A 22,335-nucleotide genomic window follows, 5' to 3' on the forward strand; every position below is an offset into this window, starting at 1 on the left:
TCAACAATAGATCAATGAGCTTAGTGCAGGAGAAAGGTCCTTATCAAAGGCCACTCTCCAGTTGCATGAAATAGGTTCACTCCTCTCCCCACAGCTCCTTTCTCTAGAAATTATGTTCCTGTTGTACTAAAGTCCTGAATGGGAAAAAAAAAGCCCACAAATATAACCAACCCCCATATGAAGGCATCAAAATTTTCTGAAGAAAGAATTTAATTCTCTTATTTTCCTGAGAAAGTACATTCCAACAATAGATCCAAAAGCAATGAAAACAGGTTTACCATGAAAGCACATGCCTACATGAGTGCAGACAAAGACAACATGACAGATCAGACAGATCCTTGTGCTACTTTTGGTAGCTACTTTTTTGATGTTGAATGCTTTTTACTTTACCTTTGAGGACCCAGCAATAGAGCTATCTTCTGCAGTTGCTTGTGTATTTATGCTACTCAGAAACGCAGGTTTCAATCTTGTATGGGATGTTCGGCTAGAGAAAGGTGCTGTTAGACTATCATGCACATTTTCAAAGGCTGGGAAAAACATCTCACACATTATCTAGTCAATTAGGAGAAAAAGAAAAGAAATCAGCAATTACAACACAGATATTTATGTTTGTACAAACACAGATCCACACATTTCACAGCTTCTGGATTCCAAGAAGCTTGCAACAACCAGAGCATCCTGCATTCCCCAATACCCACAGGCACACCCCCAAGGTGCTCTTCTAGTGTCCACCTCCATCCCCAAAAGTCTCTGTTGCCCAGGAAGCACCCAGGGCTGCCATATCCTTCTCCTGCCCCCACCCTTCTCTGCTGTGACCCTCAGACCACTGCCTTGTGAAGTCTTCAGGCCACAGTGTCCTATCAGACCTGGTTAACAGAGATGTTTTTCATCTTGCTTCATGGTCTGCATCCACCTCCTCTATTCCTGAGATTTCACCCCTAGCTAAAAGCTCTGTAGAGCAAGCACCTTGTTGAATTGTCATTTGTTTTTCAAAATGCTGCCTTTATGGATTGTCAGGGAGAGCCTGACAATAGTTAATTAGCAGTAAGTGTCTCCCTTACGGGAAGTAACACAAACTGCTAAGGACACTGCATGATTTCTTCAGGACAAGGCAGCACAGAGCTCCCTTTCTGAACCCTTTGCTACTTCCCACTTAAAAGTGTTTTTCCAATGGGCACTAAAATTGGGGGGCTTGAGCCTATGAAATCCAGGTGTACTCAAACCCAGACAACATAATGCAAGTGTAACCTATGAACAGCAGTGGCCAAAGATTTGCAGTGTGAACCACTGCGACTGTAAATATGCAATTGTAAATTGTGTATTTACAATGCCCCTGGTTGAGGTATCAACCTAACTCAAGAAGCACCTTGCACAGCATAATACTAATAAGGTTTACTGGAGAATCTACTGAATCAAATTAGCTTTTGTTTTTTTACTGTCACATGAAATAAAAATTTTACTTGACTGCAGGAGTAACATGATGGCCAGTAAATACATTTTATACCTTTTGGGCTTCTTTCTTCATTGAGCTCCATTCAGGATTTAAGGCAACACAATAGAGAAATTCCTTCAATGCTTCCTCAGTCCTTTCCAATCCAGAAAGAGCTTTTGCTTTCACATAATGGCCCTGTTCACACACACAAAAAAAATGTACAAATCTAGAGATCATTTCTGAAGTGGCAGCAAGGTAGAGTGGGATACTTTCTGGGTAGTCAGTCCCTTTTGCTGGAATAACATCCCCCAAGAATCCATTGTTGCATTACACCCAGGCAAAGCCATGCTGCTCCTTTCCTCAAGGAAGCCTGATGCAGCATTAGGAGGGGTATTTGTCTCCTCACAGACTGAGACTATGAAATATCACACAGGGTATGGTGCCCCAGACAAAGATTTCATGTACCAGGGCAACCTTAACCATAGCAAAGCTACCTGGGGAAGGCAGTGGCATGGCACAGGCTGGAGGCAGCAGCTGGGGGAGCACAAGATGTTATGTTCAGGACTCTCCCACTGTTGAGTGTGACAGATTATTTTTCACCTATTTTATTAGGTTACAGAAGACCAGCAACATTATGAATTTAGGACAACTTACCAGTGCTTAATCTGAACCTTAACCCATCCTACCTTTCCCACATCCTAGAATGACACATCCATGGCCATGAGAGTCATTTTAGGGACAAGTCTCACTTTACTAGTAGCAAGAAAGGAATGCCTCACCTATGAAATTCTCAGTGGATATCAATTTGCAGTTTAAATCTGACTATGGAAATTACTTCCTTAAGAATGAAAAGAATTTAAGTGTGCATTTAAACATTTGCCTCTTGCTCATTAGATGGAAGTGTGCTCTTCAAGTCCTCTGATGCACAAGTATCTCTAGGCTGTGCCAAAAGTACAGTTTCACTAGTTCAAGAGACTGCTTAGATAAGCAGATACACTTCTCTATTCCTCATATAAATGCCAAAGATCTGCTATCACAATTTTCCTGAGCAGGTACCTCCCTCACCCTTTAAATATAGCCCTTCAAGATGAGACACATTATGACCTTTATACCTCCAGGAAGAAGGAAGCTGGTCGAAGGCCAGTAACGGGCCCCATGTAGGACAGGCTAATTAAAGTATGTCATTTGGTGACCTGAACAGTAAGACTCAGCACACACCAATCCCTAAAGGTGACATACATTTTTCTTTCCCTGAATGCAGTAAGAGAGGTACTGTGAGGCCTGATGCTGACCTCCTTATCTTGACACTTGTGCAGCCTATTTAGAGAGGTCCTGACATCACTGTCAAGATCACTCCACTGCAATGGGGAGGCTACAGGGTTGTTTGGCCTCATCCATTGAGCTACTTCCTTATCCAAGCTGCAATGTAGAACTGAGCTGGGCTGTATACTGACAAAATACCTAAAGTCCAACACCAGAAGACAAGCCCAGGGACTAGAGGTGTCTACACTTCAGAGACTACTGCCACTACCTTCTCTCTCCTATTTTCCCATGACCCTGACAAGCATTGGATGAAGGGTAAGGCTCTGGCAGAACCTTGTGCAACAGGCAAGATCCAGGGCAGGAGGACATCTGTTTCTATCCACCACATAAAAGAAAAACTGGAAACTCTTCCCTGCTTCAGAGAGTCCAAGGACCTGGTTTTCACAACAACTGAAAAGAAATTAACTTAGCTATTGCTCAAATAACTCCAGGGGACCCAAGGGCTACACCAGCAGCTCAGCAAGCCATTACACTTCAAATATCAATAAGCTAAAAGGCCCTGGTAGATGAATGCTTTCTTCAGATGAATGCTTTCTTCCTGGAAGCTAATCCCAGACAGAGTTTAATTTATTTTTTTTTTTTAAACTACACAGCTAATCGCTGTTTTAGCCCATCACTGACACTGGATGAGATGCCACAAGACATGAAACAGAATGGACAGAATTCCTAGAGAAGATGGATTCTGAATCAGCACAGCATACGTGGAAGTTCTCACACACACAGGCAAGCACAAGTGAAATGTGTCTGTGATACTGCTGATTATGCCACGATGACAAATTTCATTTTTAAATAGCATTCTTCAGAGATGTGATTAATGAAATCTTTATCCACCTACAACTGACAAGTACCACATTTCCATGGATTCAAGGCAAACAGAGAAGACACTTCAAAAAAAAAACACACAAATGTGTGTAATTCATCTTTCTCCCTCAGCACAGAAATCCAGCCAATGCCACCTGAGATGGATTCCTGACTTGATGTGAAATGCTTCTACACAGAAAGGCAAATCAGAAGCGAAGATTATGAACTGCCTTCAAATAAGAAAGGTTTTAATGTGTGACAAGACAGCTTTCAGAGACAAGTGTCTAACTTGCCAGAAACTAGATGCTTGGGACAGCACCTGTGTTCTCATTCCATGTCTACCTCAGCTGGAAACAGAGAGCCGGCAAAGGAATGTGGCCAAGGGCTTCATTCAACATCTTCAGAGTCTCTGAAGGGAAGTCAAGGTCTGCCTTAAATCCTTCCCTAATTCCCCATGCTACCCTCTCTCCACGTAGCACCCAGGAGCTTTATCTGGTCAAACTTGTAATGCTACTGCCTGGTAAAAGACTGACTGGAGATGTAATCCTAGGCAGGGCAAGCCACCAGACACCCAGTCTGCCCTCAGGAAACTGGTGGTAACTATGGGCACCTCATGCTTCTTCCATTTCTCTCTCATAACATCATTTCTGATGCTTGCTTCAGCCTATCTACAACCATTGCACGTCCTTTCATTACAAAAAGAAATCCCAAAGTCTTCTATGATTCACCATGCCACAGGTAGGAACTGGATATATGAACTCTGAAATACAGTCAGCAGAACAGCAAGGCCACCCACTGCTGGGGACACACCATCCCAAAGGAAAACACACGGTCATCCTGGGCTGCCAGAATCTTAAGGACTCAATTCTGCTGCCAAGCTACAGCATTCACCTTGACATATTGACAGACACAAGCACAAAACTGTATCACCAGCTGTGCCTCACTAAAATCCAACCAGCTGAAATCACGCTCAGGACCTTCCAAGACCTGTCCTATGAAGATCTTGGCTTTCAGTAGCCATTCCCAGCCCTGTTAATGCCACAATGTTCTTCCAGCAATGCCCTCAGCAGCACTCCCCCACCAGAGAGAAGTCCTGAAAACAAGCAGTTTTCATTTTGGTCTTTACAACGTGCAAGTACCATACCGCAGGCCAGTGGGGTTTGTTTCGGCAGAGGACATCCGCGTCATGGAGAGCTTGCTGGTAGTTTTTCATTGATGTACAGAGTTCTGCTCGCTGTGCTATGAGTGAACACTTGCAAGAGGCTGGAAAACAAAAAAGTTACAAAGAGCTCCATTAAAAAAAAAGCAAAAGCAAAGCACTACTACATGTGAAGTATTCAATTTCCAGCCAGAGCAACCTAAAAAGCACTACTGCGTGACAAGTTACATTTCATACTCGCTGCAATGGGGAAAAAAAAAAAGCAATTCCTTCCTTCTGTCCTTCCTAAAATATATTCCTCTCAGCCTAGGAACAACCTTTGCATTTAATCTAGCTGGACAGATTTCATATTCACTAATAGGATGTCTCCAGCTCTTCCCCCTAACCTTGCTTAAAGGACACTTAAGAGAACAAAAAGCTCCCCTGGTGTGCCTTTGCTATAAAGAAAATTGTATATGCAGAAAACACCAATGTAGGACTTCAGCTAAAATCACTTCCCATAAAGGATTCATTAGAAAAATTCACAAGAAAAATGCATGCAGTCTTCATGTCTCGTATCAACTTACCAACTGAGTACCTTGCCCTCCTTAGAGCAGGTAAGCATCTCACGATCACACACATTGCCTCAATACCCACATGTTCATGAACCATTCAGTTTGCATCAATTATGAACATCTCAAGCATTATTATTCTGTCCTCTCCCAAGCTTTTGGTAACACATTCTAAGATGGGAATCTTCCTCCAGCATAAAATTTCATGTGACACAGTAAAAGCTTTGACTAGTCCACATTCAGCTTGTCCATCAGGTCTTTTCTGCCATGCTGCTGTCCAGCAAGGCTCATCCTGTTGCACAGGGTTTTTCTGTCTCAGGCACACTGGCTTTTGCTGAAGTAAGCAAGGTTGGTCATCACATGCCCCAGGTTGTTGGTCTGAATGGCAGCCTTGCAAGCACTTTTCCTCCCCCAGTTTGACGTCAGGGACTAACTTGCTGACAGTGCACTGTGCTTGCTCACTCAAGTTGTTACTAAGCTGTTGAACTGTGTCAGTCCCATAACAACCACCCGAGCAATGCCCCTGGTAGTCATCAGCCCAGCAACTCTCTAGCCATTAACCACCACCCCATGCCCCTGATGGTCCAGCCAGTTCTCCACCCATCCCACCTCTACCTCCCCAACTTAGCCAGGAGGATGCTGTGGCAGGCTACATCAGCAGCCTTGCAAAAACACACTAAGCCCCATACAACATTCTCCCTTTTTCCACCCAACCAGTTATGTCATGTTAGGAGATGAGGTTTGGGTGTGATTTGCCATTGGTCGCTCCTGTGCTTCATGTGCCAGAAAAGGCCTCCAGAGGATTTTAAGCCAGCTGCCAGACGATGGTAGCTTAGTGCAGTAAACCTTACCCAAACAAGAGCTGGTTAAAACTGTTGTAACTGGGATCAAACTTTAAAAGGCTCCAAGGTATGTCAAAAGACAGTAATGCCTCATCTCTACAAATCTTTACGTCTAAGCTAGCTCTTTTAAGAGTTTCCCTGTAAGCATCACCTCTTGTACAACCCCATGCTAGCCTCTTGTCTCCATACCTCCTCTGCTCTCTTCCAGTCTGCTTTGACTTAACTGTTTGCATCTCACTTTGGCAAGAGCATCCTGAAAGCATCTTCAAGTAAGAGCACACTGCCCACACAAAGACTGGGCAGACATGCAAGCATGCATGAACACACAGAATAAGCACATAACTGCTGCTGATGCCACCACTCATTAACTTCAAGCACCTACCATGAGGGATAGCCCAAGCTCACTTCCATCCCACCTCTTCCCCTCCCTGGAATTGACACTACAGCTCGTGCAGCAGCCCAGCTTTGCATGGTTGCACAGGGAACCACAGCAAGGAATCAATTGACTGAAAGCTAATTCAATAAAAACAAATAAATAAAAAGGTTTAAGAGGATCAGTTTCTCCTCAACTGGTTCACTGTACAGTCACACAGACGCGAGTGCCAGGACAAGGGATGAGAAAGAGAGAAGCAGCAAGGACTGCTGCCTTTTTTGGCTGCTGTGTGGACTGATGCCAGATACGCTAATTGCCATATGACATACCAGAGGTGATGCTGCCCCACTGGTCCCAGACACTGACGGCTAGAGAGACTACACCTAAAAACAAGGAGCTCTACAAAAGCTAGTTCACGCTGTGGTGTGGTTTTTTTCTTTTGCTTGTTGGTGAGTTTGGGGGTTTTTTTTCTGCATTACATATGCAGACTGCTGTAGTGAACCACACATTTAGCTGATAATTCTTTAAAAGACTGCAAATTAAATGAAATTTAAAACAATCTAAGCTCTTAAGAAGCAAGGGGTTTTTTTCCCTTTTAATAGATGCTCAAATATAAAATTATTTAATTTTGCTATAATTTAAGCAGTCTTTCTTTTGTTTGTATTAAATATGAATGCACAGTCCATATTGCCATCATCACATCTGCTGCAGGGCACTTGTGCAGAGCATACCCAGGGCAGTAGATGCTGTCAGCAGAGCTGGGTGCAGAGCAGGTAGGCAGAAGGCTGGGTGGGGTATTTTTTGGCACCACGGGGTAAAAGAAGCAGTGCAGTAGATAGCAAGAGGGCAGGCAAGCCAGCTTGCTGCTTCCGTTCACTCTTGCACATTTCAGCTACACTGATGCTTCTTCATGCTTTTCAGTATACAATTCAGCATGGTTCACATATTCCACAGGCTCAGAGAGAGAATGTCTCCTTTTTGTGATCTTGTCTCCAATGCAGAAGTTTCAAGCCAATAAATAAAGTTTAAAAAGCCACTACAGAGGACAATGGTATGCCAAAGGCTGCAAGCCCTCCCAAAGCAGAGTCCAAAGACACTCACAAAATAACAAGCTACTGAATTAAAAAACAAACAAACAAAAGACCACAACCTAAAAGCAAGCCATAAAAAGCTATGTGTATTCAGGGCTTGTAGCTCCTGTTCACCAGAAAGCACAAGGTGTGGCCCATCCTAATGAGTAACTGGCAAGGAATGTTTAGTTAACCAAGAGAAAACTAAGAGAAAAGAGAGGGGAAAAAAAATCCCAAAACAGCTCTGCTAAAGGGACCAGTGTTTCAGAGACTATAGCAAAGTAGTTTTTCCATAGGGAGATGAAACAGCTAGAAGAGATGCCCAGCCACTTCCACTCTAACTCACCCCACTTGGAGAAACAAGCAGCAGAGCCCAAAAGCTTGCCAGCTCCACACCCAACTCGTACATCCCCTTGTCACCAGCCTCCGGCATCCAGCAGAACCATCTCAGGAGAGCCCACAGATGGTCTCAGGGGAAGCCCAGATGTGCTGAAGTTTCATATTCTCTGCTGGCTGAACTGTGGCATCAGGTAGCTCATTCCAACTTCGGGTATGTGTGGAAGTGGGAAGAAGAAGCTGGTATCCAGCTAAAGCCAAAGTAACTACAAGGTTTCTATAAGCACTATGATACCAAATTGTTTCATGCCACAGCATATGCCAGGACAAAAAAACTAATCATAGAAGGTAAGAGAGGGCTTAAGGACATGCAGAATTTGTGATGCTAGTATACTATAACGACTGTCAAGTTTATTTGGGAAAAAAACAAGATGTCACTCAATAGCCCACAGTTTGTTTTAAAATAACACACCCATTAAGTCTCCTGGAGGTTAAAGAAAAAAAACCATTTCTTTTATGAAATTACTATTTCTGGCCAAATTGAAAAAGAAAAGCGTAGAAAATTTTACTGCTTCTACAATACCAGCAGATGGCATTTCCTGAATCAAACTCTTCTAGGAGCATGCAGCTGCACAACAAAATTTATGTCCTTGTCAGCGTCAGGGATTCACTGCTGAGACTCCCAGGATCTGTGGCTCCGGGCAGACGGGACACAGAGACTTCCTCAGAGCCACAGGTCCTGGGAGTCTTCCCACGCAGAAGGCTCCCTCCCTACCAGCCAGAATCCCACATTATCACACAAACCCAGCCCCAGCACTGCCCAGAACCAAGGGGCTTGGTGGTTCTCTACTTCCTGGACCCTCCTTAGGACAGCCAAGTATTGCCTACTCTAAATGTGCTTGTCAGCTTGGACTGTCCAAAATCCTTAGTTTTCCACTCACACCAGCTTTGCACTCATCTGCAGTCATCTGTTAGATTGCATTTTTACTTCTGCAGAAGCTAACACACACAATTGCTTTTCCAGATATGCCCAAGCATTCAAGTTTTTAAAAAAATACTATGCTGCTCGAGACTGGGAGGCTGACAGGAGAACAGGACTCCCCAAAATCTCCTTGCGCAAGGAAGAATTTGAGAAATGTAGAGAATTCACTGACCATAGATGACAATAAAACCTTTACTGTAATAAACTACTGCTGAGTTTTCTTCCAGGAACTCAGCACAGAAAGAACGAGTTTAAAGCTGCTAGAACTACCTAATCCTCCTTATCTGACGTTTCTTCCTAGAAAAGCACATTATATCCAAATCCCTCTGCAAACATAAGTATACTTCCTAAATGCATGAACTGAAACAGTGTCATCACAAAAGCACCTTTCAGTCTTGCTGGTGAGAGTCAGCATGCACAGGACTTCAGGGGAAATTTTTCCCACATATTAAAGAAACTGCTGTCCCTGGATGAAAAATTCTGGCTTGCTTTGCTACGTTACGCTTTCAATTCTGAACAACTCGGTATTGAAAGACTTTTCATAATTTTGAATAAAGTATATGAAACATTTAGTTTCATTTCAGTGAGAAATTAGTGAGATTTAGCAATGGCAAACTTGCTTTTCTGCTTCAGACTTCATGCAAGCACAAGCCCATGCACAAAAAATGGATGCACAGGGTGTCTGGCTGCAGTCTGGGTTGGAAGGTGAGGGGAAAGATAAGGAGGTTCTGAGGAAGAAGCACACCTGATAAAATGATTAACAGAAGCAGTAAAGTCATTCAGGACTTTCTTTGAACTTCATTCCACAACAAAGATATAAACCAAGGTCAGCTTAATAAAACTGATTAAGAGGAACAATGGACATGACAGCAAACTTGCAGTCAGCAAGCTCACGTTCTCTCACTTATCACTCTGCCTTAATTGGATTAATAACTGGATTTTTTAAAAAATAAATTACTTTTTGAATGTCATGTGTTTTCTGCCCTACATTTACATTTCTGGCAGTCTTCAGGAGGCAAAGTAAACAAAGACCCCAGAGGAAGCATGCAAGAGGCTTTAGCCCATAGAAAATACAAGGAAAGAAGTATCTTCTTCTCTAAGTCCACTCTTGAAGCCAAGCACCCTCCCACTGCAAATACAAATCAGGCAGTTCCGAGCAGTTCCCTGCAGACAAATGTGACCCCTATTTCCACTGGAATAGTGATGCCAGCAGACATAAAAACATATGAGTTTAAGAGCTCTTGCAATAGGCTGTGGCAAGTTGGAGTATTGGTCATCATCATACTCTGGGCTCAGAGCCCACACCAGCAGGCAGCAGCCGGTTTGCAGGTCCAAAGGCCTCCTTCCTCATCCACACTCATGCTGCCCACAGCCAGTGTAATAAAATACATCACCTCCTCTAATGGAGCCCATCTCCATCAAGCTCTAGTTTCTCTTTTCCTCATGCAGATATAAAGTGGTTTTCTCCATGTTTTTTGCCCTTCAGAAGTGCTCATTACATATTTCAAAAAGTCACTTCGACCCATATTACTTCTCCCACCACATCCACAGTGATGCAGATGCAGATGCTATCAGGGCACTACAATTGGGTTTGTACTACACCACAAGGGAGCTGATCATGCTTGATTGCTCCACAGACAACCTAAGCAGACAGCAAACCATGATGAAAAAGCAGAGACATATTTAAACCAAGAAGAACAAACCGCAGCCACTACTTCACTGGCAGAACTGAAGCTACAGTGCTGTCCCCCTTGGATTCCCCACCCAAAGATTCAAGGACATCCACCCACTTGCTGCTTTGGCAAGCAGCATGTTTACCTAGCTGACCTCTGGTCTGGGGAACTGGGAGACATCAAGAAACTCCCACACTTTATGACTTTAACTGAATGAAAACACACTGGCTACAGATGAGCAAAAATATGCTTTAGAGCATACAATTTTAGGACTGAACTAACTTCCTCCTGGGACTCTACTTTATTGTTCAAAAACCCAGACTTAAAAACACAGGTTTTTCTGTTTGCTGGACAAAATCCTTTAGAGTCCCAGGAGTTTTATTCCAGGCTCAGTAAGCCATCAGCTAGGAAGCTCCACACATTATTTCAAGCTGGACTGTCATCTCCACTAAGCACTGCTAATCACTACTCCTGTCACTGCTCAGGAGAAACACAGCAAGGGAAGCTACATGCTATCTGGAAGAACAGCTGCTGCAATAAACGTACAGCCAACTTTATGCCTGTACTTTTGTGTTGTATCTCTAACCTTCTGAGGCACAAGCATGCCAGAACAATTACATTAACCTACAGTTTAGTTTGCCCTTCCACAATTGTAAAGCCTATTATAACCTTCTTTACAAACCCATTAGGTGATGAACTGAAACAGAACTCTTCGGTTCAAGGATGTCCCAGCATAGAGCTCAGCATAATACATTAGATGATTGCTCCTCCCCACCCAAACTTTGAACACTTTGGTAGATGCATGCTGCTCTTTACATATAAAACAACATGAATCAACACCTTTTCCCCATATTTTCACTTCCTGCTCCACCCTTTGGACATTTGGGCTCTGCTTCAGGTGGTGCATCCCAAGTCCATCCATGCCTGCTTGGGATCAGTATAATAAAACCATTAAGTACACAAAAGCAACTTATTTCCAATGCTTGCTACTTCTCCCAGCATTTAGTTCCGGGTTCAGGTAAGGTTTCCTACCAAAGTCTCGGTCAGAACTCAAGTATCCTCTCAAACAGCAGGTACAGAGACTGTCCCAAAGCAACGAAAAAGCTTTGAAACCAAAACAAAACACCAAACTCCCTGCCTGCCTTCAAAGCACTGAAGGAAAAGTTCCAGCCACCCACAGAAACAGGGAGCTGTGCTAGTTGCACATAAATCTGTTATGGCAAGGAGACTCCACAGACACATTGGGCTTCCCAGCCAGATGGGAGCAGCCAACTGTCTGCCATGATCATAGTTAACAACATCACCTTACAGCCAGATATTCTATCATAATATGATTTTACTAGTGATGAGCTGGTTGCTCTTTGTCACGATCAGTACATAAGCTACATTTCTACCAGGTACTCTTCAGATCTCTCTTAACATTCTCTTCATCCAGTTAAACATTATTTCAGCCCAGAATTTCTGATTCTCCACAAGCTGCAAAAAGGACTTCCATGTTTCTCAGTTATCACCTCATTGCTTCTTTCCTCCAATAGAGCAGAGCACTTAATACACTTGTAAAAGACAAAAGGAGTGGTACACCATAGTACTGATTTTACGATTAGGAAGTACAAGTCTGTTTTATAAATGCCTTCTACCAAAAGCAAAAGGCATCCTGTTATACCTTGTAACAGTAAAATAAAAAGAGAATATGCTTTTTGAAGAGACTTCAAAAGTTCTCCAGACTTTCTGATACATAGGTATAGCTTGTTCCTTAGGATTGCTGAAGTAGTTCAGTTATTTATAGAACACTACATTTAGGTTACATACATAAGAGGCAATGCTCACCCTATCTTAAGTGGAACATAACTGTAATTAACATAAGCAGTTTTAACTAATTTAAAAACACACCCAAAGACTATCTGTCTACTGTACAGCATGGTGCCTTCTCCCCTTTGTGTCCATGATGAGTAAACCTCCCCTCCACCATGGTTCAAGGCCAGGTCGGATGGAGCTTTGAGCAACCTGAACTACTGGGAGGTGTCCCTGCCCATGGAGAACAGGGAACTAGATGATCTTTAAGGTCCTTTCCAACCCAAGCCATTCTGTGATTCTATGGTCCTGGTCCTGCAAAGCCTCAGCCTTCAGCAGACACTGCAAGTGAGCAAAACTTCCACAGATCCAACTACAGGATCTGAGCTTTCAACCATTAGCTCTTTACAAATTAGGAGTAATACCAGCTCCTGCTCTGACGTACTTGAAAAAAAAAACAAAACAAAACAAAACAAAAAGGGGGGGGGGGGCAGGGAGCAACTTAAGGACAGAAGTTCAGAAATTTGCAAAATATTTTCATTTTAAAAACAACACTTAGACTACTGCAATGGTTTCTAGGTAACCTTGACTCCCACTTTTACACATTTTTCCACCCCTGTAAAACAGAACAAAGAGGTTCTGGAGACGTGCTTTAAGTAGATTTCAAGAGGCACTTCTACAGAGGGATGGGAAAGTTCCTTTTTTAGCACAGATCCTCTAAGCAGCAAGCATCTACTATTTTTTGTGGTATATAATTTCCAAAAGACTACCTCTCATTCTTCACTTACAAATCACACTTTCCTTTAGAAGCTACATAATCAAATATTCTTCTAACAAATTTTTAGAATGACTGAACCATTTGCTGTTCCAGGAATCATGACAGCTGTCTGCCTTGGTTTTGTTTGTTTATTTGGTTGGGTTTTTTTAATAGCTGGTACAGCATCAAAATTTACTTCTTTACTACTGGAAACTGGAAAATGTTCCCAAGACTCTGGAAGGAAGGAAGATTCTGTAAACCTCTTTTTTTAGCTAACATCAGAAAAAGACAATTGACCTTATCTTTTAATAGCATCTTCTAGAAATAGTGTACAAAAGAAGAGACTATTAGAGTGTACTTAATACACATATAGGGGAATGTGGACACAGTATCCCTCTTCTGTGAACAACCCAACTTCAGGGCAAATGCACCACTAAGGAGCCCAAGTCCTTAGAAAACAGCAACAGACTTACAAAAACACAGGTAATGGTATCAACCACCTTTAAAACTTTAAGCGAAGCTTTCTAAAGAATTCAGCAGCTTCCCTTTGCAGAGACTGACATTTGTGACATTGATCCATGACTACTAACACAGAAACCCTTCAACCAAGAGGTCTGCAGTTGGAAGGCACCAGGAGGATGACCTACCAAGAAATTCTCAGCATTGACTCCCTCTTTATCTGAAACAAATGGGAAAGCGACTTGGAAAGAAAATGCCCCAGCAAACAATTATTTTTGGTACGGCAAAACACTTGCCCACAGCTATCTTACGCATGGCTGTACATACTCTTGAGAATGCTTGGTTGGAAGTTTACCTATGCCAGGCTCTCCAGGAAGCAGTGCAGCCTCACAACCTGGCAATTACCTAGAAGGAAAATCCAAAGCAGTTCTCTTGAATCAACTTGCACTAAATGTCTGTAGCTTTAACATCTTGAGAACCAGTATGGAAGGTCCAAAGATGCAGCAAGACACATTTATTTTCTATGTGTAACACTGCTAGGCTTCATTTATCAAGGGGGAGGAAGAAGGGAAGGAAAAACCAAAGATACACATTAACTGTCCTCCCACCCAGCCAGCACACCAAGAGTTCCATAGCGTAATTGAATTTATTTCCAAAGACATCAACCTGAACAACTGTCTGTATACACCAGGAGATACACTAGAACAAGGCAGTCACAAGGGCTTGCAGATACTCCACAGGGAGGACAAACCATTCCACTCACTACCTAAACAAAGCAGCAGCCACAAGCTTGGGAGATGGAGGTAGCAACAAGCCCCCCACCACGCAAACTCATGCTTGGCACAGGAGTTTGATGGGGGTACAGTGACCCCAATCAGGTGAATCCACAGCAAACTACCTAAAATGGCCCACTGAGGAAGGAACCAGCATTGATACCATCTCAGGAGGTTCTGTCTGCCTGAGAACAGGCATATTTTGGCCTGAGAACTTGTCCTTGCTTGCTTAGTGCTCCCTTCATGGATCTTTTCTACTGCCTCCTGGCCCTTAATTCAATCCTTATGAAGGAAGAATTTGGAAGGCACCAGATATATTTCCATTAATTGTGCGACCATGAAATTAGTGCTGAGTGGCCACGTTAAGCTTTCATTTGGGTCAGGTCAATTTATGGTGAACCTCTGCTGGGATGAGGGAGGAGAAGTGTCCCATTCCCTTGGGAGTCTGGCCAAGAAAGGCAGATCCTCCTTTTTCCAAAGTTTAGGAAAGCTCCTACATTTTGTTTCTAGCAACACCCCAAACAGCACTCTGTGGTCTGGGGTTCAGCATGCAGCTCTCCACCACAGATGAGAGATGGAGCACCTCCAGCACCCAGGCAGCAACCAGCAGCATCTCCCTTGCCTGCCCTGCAGTACACTGCAGGTGACATTACATCAGACTCAATAAAAGTCACCTCTTTTCCTTGGCTTTTCCTGCCTTGTCTTTTATCCATGGAAAACAAGAGATCCATGAAGATGGAAAAGTCCTCTTGAATATATGTATATATATCTATCATCAATTCCGCTGTGTTTGTAAAATTCTTTTAAACAGATGAGCTTTATCACCTACTTTCTTGTTTCAAACCCCTTGTGGAGGGGGAAAATTAAAATGCTGGGCAATTTGAGCAGCTACATGCATCAGCTATACCCCCCTCCAAGCAGAAACCTCTTTCTGTTTAAGAAGAGCCCATCACGCCAGAAGTAAACACAAGAACTCCGAGGAACTGCTGCAGCTTTTACTGCTCCCTGGAGACAGTAACACTCCTCAGGCTTGGCAGACTTTGCAGCAGTGGGTAATAACATGCCAGAGCCAACATGCCTTGTGCAGAAACAGGGTGTCCTGGCATGCTGGTGTCCAGATACCATGTGTGCCACTCTCCTGGGAGCCAGGCACAATTGTACAGCACACGGCAGGCAAGCGAGCACCTGCTCCATCATGCTGCAGGAGCCAGGGTATGGCCACCCCTCTCCACCCCAGGAAGCTTGCTGGGTATTAGGGTCAGACAGGCACAGAGGGAACAGAGCCCTTCCCAGCAGAGCCACAGCCCTACATACAAGCTTGAGAGACCTCCCAAGACCTATTAACAGCTGACACAGCCCAGGAACCAGCACTGTTACAAAAACAGCAAAAGGAGACAGAGAACTGCACCACTGGGCTTTTTATCTCCAAATAGGCATCTTCAGGCTTATTTACAGAGGATGCTAGCAGGCTGAGTACAAAGGAGGGCACAGAGAAATGCCAGCTGAAGGCAGAAGCCACTGCAACCCAAACCTTATTACACTCCATGTGTGTTTACTTAAAAGCATGCCCCCACCCCAAGGAGAGCTTGGTCTCTTTCAGAGGTGCATAGCACCTAATTTCAAAATGAGCAGACTAGCCCAAAGTGTACAGGATGCTCCTACATGAGCAAACATGATACTTTTGAGAAGCACTATTTCTTAAGAGTGAACTTACTTGTCATGTTCCCACTCCTGCCATGATACAGTCTCTGGCCATATAAATGCATGGTACTTGGGAAAAGCCCTATTCATTATCTTCCCTGTGTATAAACAGCCACCTTCTACCTCTGTTACTGGGAATGGCTTTCTAGAAACAAAACACACCCAAAGTGCCCACGTTAACTTCTCACCTCAATCGAGCTGCCTTCACTTTCAGGCACATAGCACAAAGGGTCTGTAAGTCTGGATACACAGAAAAAGATAAAAACATGGTACTAGTCCCAGGCATAGTCCCTCCAGAAAGCTTTTCCATTAGAAAGCAGGTGACAGGGAAAAATTTGAAGGAAGCAACACACACAGAGAAAATAAAAAAACAAAAAAAACCAAAAAAACCCAACCTCAAACTAAGTCTGCTAGCATTATGATAACATATTTCAGTGTTTCATTCACCTAAGAGTTCACACAATCAGAAGACCAGTTAGAAAAGAAGGGATGGCAGAGAGGAAGCCCACCCCAATACCTCAGTTGACTGAATTTCATCTTTGTGGGGACCAGCCCCGAGGAACATGTTTTGGACAATACTTGATATTATGATGACTGAACAGCATAAAGCCTGGCACAAAGAGCAATACATCCGGAAACAAAAGCTTCCTTTCAGGCAGACTGACATGTGCTTGCTTTGAAGCTGTAGTAATTAGATACCTTGCAATAATAAGGTATCTATTCCAAGGTCTATGGCAACAAAGAAGCCAGTGACTTTGTTTAAACAGCAGAGATCACCAAGCTACAGGCATGGCAAGAGGACTAGAAGGATCAAACAGTAAAGCTTATTTTCTGAATAACAGCAACAAAACCCCCACAACTACACTTGAATCCATACCAGACTATCAGAGCAAACACTGGAGCAGCAGTGTTGTTGTAGGTCTGATAGTTAAGGAAAAAGATGAACATATTTGCTGAGTGTAAGCTTTTGCAAGACTAACTAGTTCAACTGGAAAAAAGTTAACAACTCAAAGACATGCAGACCTCTACTGACACCTGAGATTAGAAGCAGATATTCCAAGACTGCAATATAAATAAGTGTACTTGATACCTGACAGGAGCCTTTTATAGTTAAGGCTTGAAGAACCTCAAGATCTGAAGCACCTCTGCAAATCAGAAGCTGACAAGCAGAGCGAAAATAGTAATCAGTAACCAAAAAACTTGCTTTCATTACATCACACAAATGTGGTTGCTGCAGATGGAGCAGAGAGGTGCTACACAAGAAACACCAGTAAATAAAAAATACCACTGAAGCGTGTGTTCTGCCAAGAAGCCTGGAGTTTTACCTGACTTTGCATAGCAATTTCATAATCAGTGTGCTCATGTGTCTTCAGTCTCTAACAAGACATTAAAAGGATGCCCACACCCTAGACTCAATAGTAATACATACACATTTGAAGGTTTAAAAAAGTTCTCACTTCAAGTTGCTCATATGCTAACATTTAAAAAGTACTTAACAGTTAAGAAAACAGCTATATTTCCCACACACACCCCTCCTATTTACACTGATACTCATTGGAAAGCAAGAAAGCAACCACAGCAAGGCAAAAAAAAGGCAGTACCTGATGAGCAAGTGATAAGAACTTCAGAACCTAAGACTTAGACAGCAGTTCGACCTGTGAGAAATACCAGCAGCACACACAAAACAGGAAAAAAGGACTGGGGGTGGGCTTGCTTTCAGCAAGAGGTTGGACCCACTACCAAGGAAGTTACAACATGTCAACCTGTGGTTTTAGGATTTCAAAAACTAACAAGATACCTGCCATTATTTTTTATTAGATTATTTTTTTCTTTTAATCTTAAGCAATTTTAGCATCACTGCCAGTGCAAGGAGTTCCTGAACGGATTCCCAGCTATGCTCAGGAAACCACAGGAGACAGAAATAAGGCCACCACAAAGGAGTTGTCTTGAGAGCCTGACGCACAGCAGCCATGGCTGGAGATACGTGCTGCAGGGACCCGAGGGGGAAGGACAGGCTGTGCGAGAGAGCTTCCAGCACATTATGTTTTTTTCTCTTTCATCCCCGTGCAGACATGCCAAGAAGCACATGCAACAAGAAGAAACAGATCTCTGAACATCACATCAAGCACTTATTTAACTGGCAAGATGCTACTTTCACCAGCAGTGGGACCTTGAACCCAAAACATTACAGAGGCTCTGATACTCAAAACTCTGTGCATCCACTACTGACCTACATCAAGCTTCTCCCCTCCCTCTACTTCACCTTCATCCCTGCGCTCTCTGTTTTGCCCTACTTTAATTGAGATTACTTCAGCTAAACCACATAATAGTTTTACAGAGAGGATTCGGCAAGGACTCAAAACTTGTCACATCTAGCTGGAGAAGTGGAATAAATAGCAGAGATAACATTTTCTGCAGCCAGCATCAGCTGTGAGGCTGTAGCAGGCTACACTATCGCCAAACTCTTATGTCTCAGGTGCCTACCAAGCCACAGAAGTGAAAACTGAGTCATGCACTAGTATAATGGTGTGTTTCTCTCCCCAGCAGATAGCAAAAAATAAAAAGAAATATTTGTCAATTGTAAGAAATAGGAACGAGGAATGCAATTTTACTCAAAAGTAGTGAAGGAACTCCACCATCGAGGAGATGCAGTTTTCCCTACATTTCATTTGCCTTCCAAAGAGATTTACCCACAGGATTTGGTCTACCTCACCATGGCTGCGGCTCTCCCCGCAGTTAAACCAGAGATCTTTCAAGCTCAGGCTGCAGGAGTAGATCTCGAGGGATTTGTGAGCTCCCCCTCCCCTGCTGTTGCCCGGTTCCTGCCTCTCCCCAGGCTCTGCAGACACTCGGGGTGCTGCTCCACCACCCCCACCGCCTGCAGAGCAAACCAGGCGGCAGCACGCACGCACACAAGCACTACTACAAGGCTACAACCGAGCGAGCAGGATCCACCTACTATTCGGCGCAGAGACTGAAAACAACCCAGTTTTAATAAACTAAGGCTGCCATCGGTCTAGCAGAGGAGGAAGGCAGAGCGTGCCATTTTTATCTAAACCCCGGCTCTTCAGAAAATACTCTACAACGTAAAAATACCGCATGCCAATAGAGGTTACACTCAAAACATGGGCGGGCGATCTCCACAAGTCAAAATGCAGGCTTATCTTGAATACTTTCCACAGTGTAAGATAAAGGAAATTTTCTGAGCCTTTACGCCTACTGATACTTCATAAACTCTTTTCTTTGCTAAAGATGCAATGCACGTATCTGAACGCATTGGATCCACACACGAATTTCTCCCACGAAGCCGCGGTGGAGCTTCACACGACCACTACTGCGTACCCTTTACTCAAAGATGGTTTCCCCATAAATATCAAAGCGGGTTTTCTAGAAATACTGCATAATGAGTCATCGACTGCAGGCAGTTAAACGCCAGGCACCTTCTGAGCAAGGACAAAAATAACAGTGGAACGAAAATAGCCATTCACCAAAGGGGGAGGGTGGAGGAGACCCGCTAGGAAGACTCATTCTCAAAACTTCCCCCAGGTGCCCTCTCCCACCATTCACCACCAAACCCTTCCCCTCCCGGATGCAACAAGGAAAGAGAAAGGGGCAGTCAGGGGACCGCTCCCGCCTCAAACTCCCCCACACACACACCCCCCATCCCCCGTGTTCTCGTCCTCCCTGCCGCCTCCTCCACCGCCCCCTCCTCCCGCTCCCCCGCCGCCACTCACCCATCTCCAGGGCCTGGTTGTACTTCTCCAGGGCGGCCGGCAGCTCCTGCCGCTCCCGCAGCGCGTCGCCCTCTGCGCGGAGCCGCCGCGCTCGGCTTTCGGCACCGAACCACTTGTGCAGCAGGTTGCCCAGCACCACGTTGACCCGCAGGCGGGCGGCGGGTGTCGATGGCGACGAGGAGGAGGGGGCGGCTGGAGGGGTCGTCTCGGCGGGCCGGCGGGGGCGGTGGCAGCGGCCGCAGTCTCCGGGCTCAGCGCAGCGGCGGCAGTGGGTGTGCCCGCAGTGCAGGGTCACCGGCTCGCACAGCAGCCGCCGGCACAGCGGGCAAGCGAAGAGCTCGGGCGGACGGCAGCACGCCGGGTCCCCCAGCCCCTCGCCCTCCGCCCCGCCGCCGGCTCCGCCGCTCCCCCAGGGCGGGAGGCGCAGCTCCTTGTCGCGGATGCTGAGGGCGAAGCTCTCGGCCAGCTCCCGCAGCTCCTCGGGCCGCAGCCGCGCCAGCCGCGCCGCCGCACCGTAGGCGTCCAGCGCCTCGGCCATGCGGCCAGCCCGCGCCAGCGCGTCGGCACGGCGGAGGCACAGGCCCCGTTCGGGCTGTGGCAGCCCCGCCAGCTCCGAGCCGTAGATCTCGGCCGCCAGCTCGAAGTTGCCGCCGCGGAAGGCCTCCTCCGCCACCTGCAGCATCTCGGCGCAGGGTCCCCCCGCCGCCGAGACCGGGGCCGGATCCGCTGTCGCGGCGGCGGCGGGGGGGCAGCGCGCAGGGCCCCGGGCCCAGCTCCATGCCCGTGCCGCGCCGCCGGCCCCGGGTCCGCTCTACTCCATGCTGGGCCCGCGGTGCCGCCGACTCTGGCTCTTTCCTGGGAGGGGACGGCAACGGAAGGGAGGGAGGGGGCGGGTCACATCGCTGCAGCAGGGGGGCGGCTCCCGGACGGGGGATGGGGAGGGGGGGGGAATCGACGGTGGACGATGGAGGGGCGGGGGAGATGGGGGGCGGCTTGTACCGCCCACGCGGGCCCGGCTCCCGGCTTATGTAAGGGGCGGCCGGTTGTGTAAACCGCCTCTGACCGCCCTCCCCCGGGGTGGCGGGGCTGAGGTATCCCTCCCTCTCTCCCTCTTTGTCCCTTCCTTCGGTCCCGCCCGGTCGCCGCCGCCGCCAGGTGCCGGTGCCGCACGTGCCCGCCCGGCGCCGCGCCGCCCCCCCCCGCACGTGCTCCCGGCCCGCTGGCGGCGGCAGCTCCCGGCGGGAGAGGGAGAGACGGAGACGGAGGGAAGGAGGAGGAGGTGGGTGGTGGGGGGTGTTCCGCTGTGCGGCTCCTGCTGGTCTCAGCCTCTTCCTTCCCGTTTCCTGGTGCCCGGCCTTAACCGCTTCCTCGCTGGGGCTGCTCCCGCCGGGCGAGGCCGGGGCGCCGCTGATGTCGGCACCGGGACCCCCTCGGCGCCGTCCGGCTGGCAGACGGGGCTCCTCCGCGTGTGGCGGGCAGCGCCGCATAGGAAGGGTCGGGTTCTGTTATGGGTTATTGTTTGGTTGGGAAGCCAGCACGTGTTTAATAATAATAATAATAATACGACGAAACCCCCACAACTCTCAGAAAAAATCCTGTAAGTGGGAGCCTTGCCAGATCAGCCTGGGGATCCATGAGTCGTGCTGAGCGCTGGCTTGTGCATCGGCAGCAAGAGTAAAGATAATGCAGCTGGAAGTTAGTTAATCATGCATGAGTCAGAAAGGAATCCAGCTTGCTCCGCAGGAATAACAGGAGTGAAGGAAAAAAAAATAGAGATCGTTTATTTTAGACACAGCTGTAAACAAACCGTTCGGAGGAGAGGAGAGCCTGTCAGTCGAATGAGGATGTACCCGTGTCTGGCTGCTGCTTGGATTGCAACTGGGCAGTGGAGGGTACTCTGGTGTTTGCCTTTCTCCTGCTAGGCTTTAAGCCCCCAAATGATGGCCTCTTAGCCCGTGTTAGGGAAATCTCATTCCTTAATTATTGTATCAATTAGTCTTTGTAGTATGAAACTCGTGGAATCATAGAATCACAGAATGGTTTGTGTTGGGAAGGACCTTATAGATCATCAAATTCCAAGCCCCTTGCCATGGACAAGGGCATCTCCCAGTAGACCAGGTTGCTCCAGGACCCATCCAACCTGGCCTTGAACACTTCCAGGGAGGGGGCAACCACAGCTTCCCTGGGCAACCTCTGCCAGTGAGTTACTACCCTCACAGTGAATAATTTCTTCTTAATGTCTAGGTCTGCTCTCTTCCAGTTTGATACTGTTACCCCTTGCCCTGCCATATATGCTCTGGTAAAAAGTCACTCCCCTCTAGGCCCCTTCAGGTATTCATCAATATTCATGCTGAAGTAAGGATGACCAAAAGACTTCAGCTCATGGCAAAGAGAAGGGGGAGAGCCACCACCTGGAAGGTAAAGACCTTTGTTTCTCAGAATCTCAAAGCTGTTCTCAAAGGGTAAAAAATAACCCTGGACTACTGAAGTAATACCAGCATCCTAGCCCTGCTGATGTCTCTGTGAAATTCGCCCTTTATCTGGCATCATAGATAAGAAAGTGTAGCAAGACCAGCTC

General features: G+C 46.0%; 1 protein-coding gene across 1 annotated transcript in view; it reads right to left on the bottom strand.

The window, feature by feature from the left end:
• The window catches only part of LONRF2 (LON peptidase N-terminal domain and ring finger 2), a 35,259-nt gene extending 14,015 nt beyond the window's left edge, over window positions 1-21,244 (bottom strand). The window contains exons 1-5 of the mRNA XM_030457756.1: window positions 20,539-21,244; window positions 19,758-20,483; window positions 4,701-4,819; window positions 1,505-1,627; window positions 391-552 (exon numbers count right to left, since the gene is read on the bottom strand). Coding sequence (XP_030313616.1) covers window positions 391-552; window positions 1,505-1,627; window positions 4,701-4,819; window positions 19,758-20,483; window positions 20,539-21,244 — 1,836 coding nt within the window. The remainder of the gene's footprint in view (window positions 1-390; window positions 553-1,504; window positions 1,628-4,700; window positions 4,820-19,757; window positions 20,484-20,538) is intronic.
• Window positions 21,245-22,335: the final 1,091 nt, after the last annotated feature.

This window comes from Calypte anna, chromosome 1, assembly GCF_003957555.1.
Source record: "Calypte anna isolate BGI_N300 chromosome 1, bCalAnn1_v1.p, whole genome shotgun sequence".
Classification (NCBI taxonomy): Eukaryota; Metazoa; Chordata; class Aves; order Apodiformes; family Trochilidae; genus Calypte; species Calypte anna.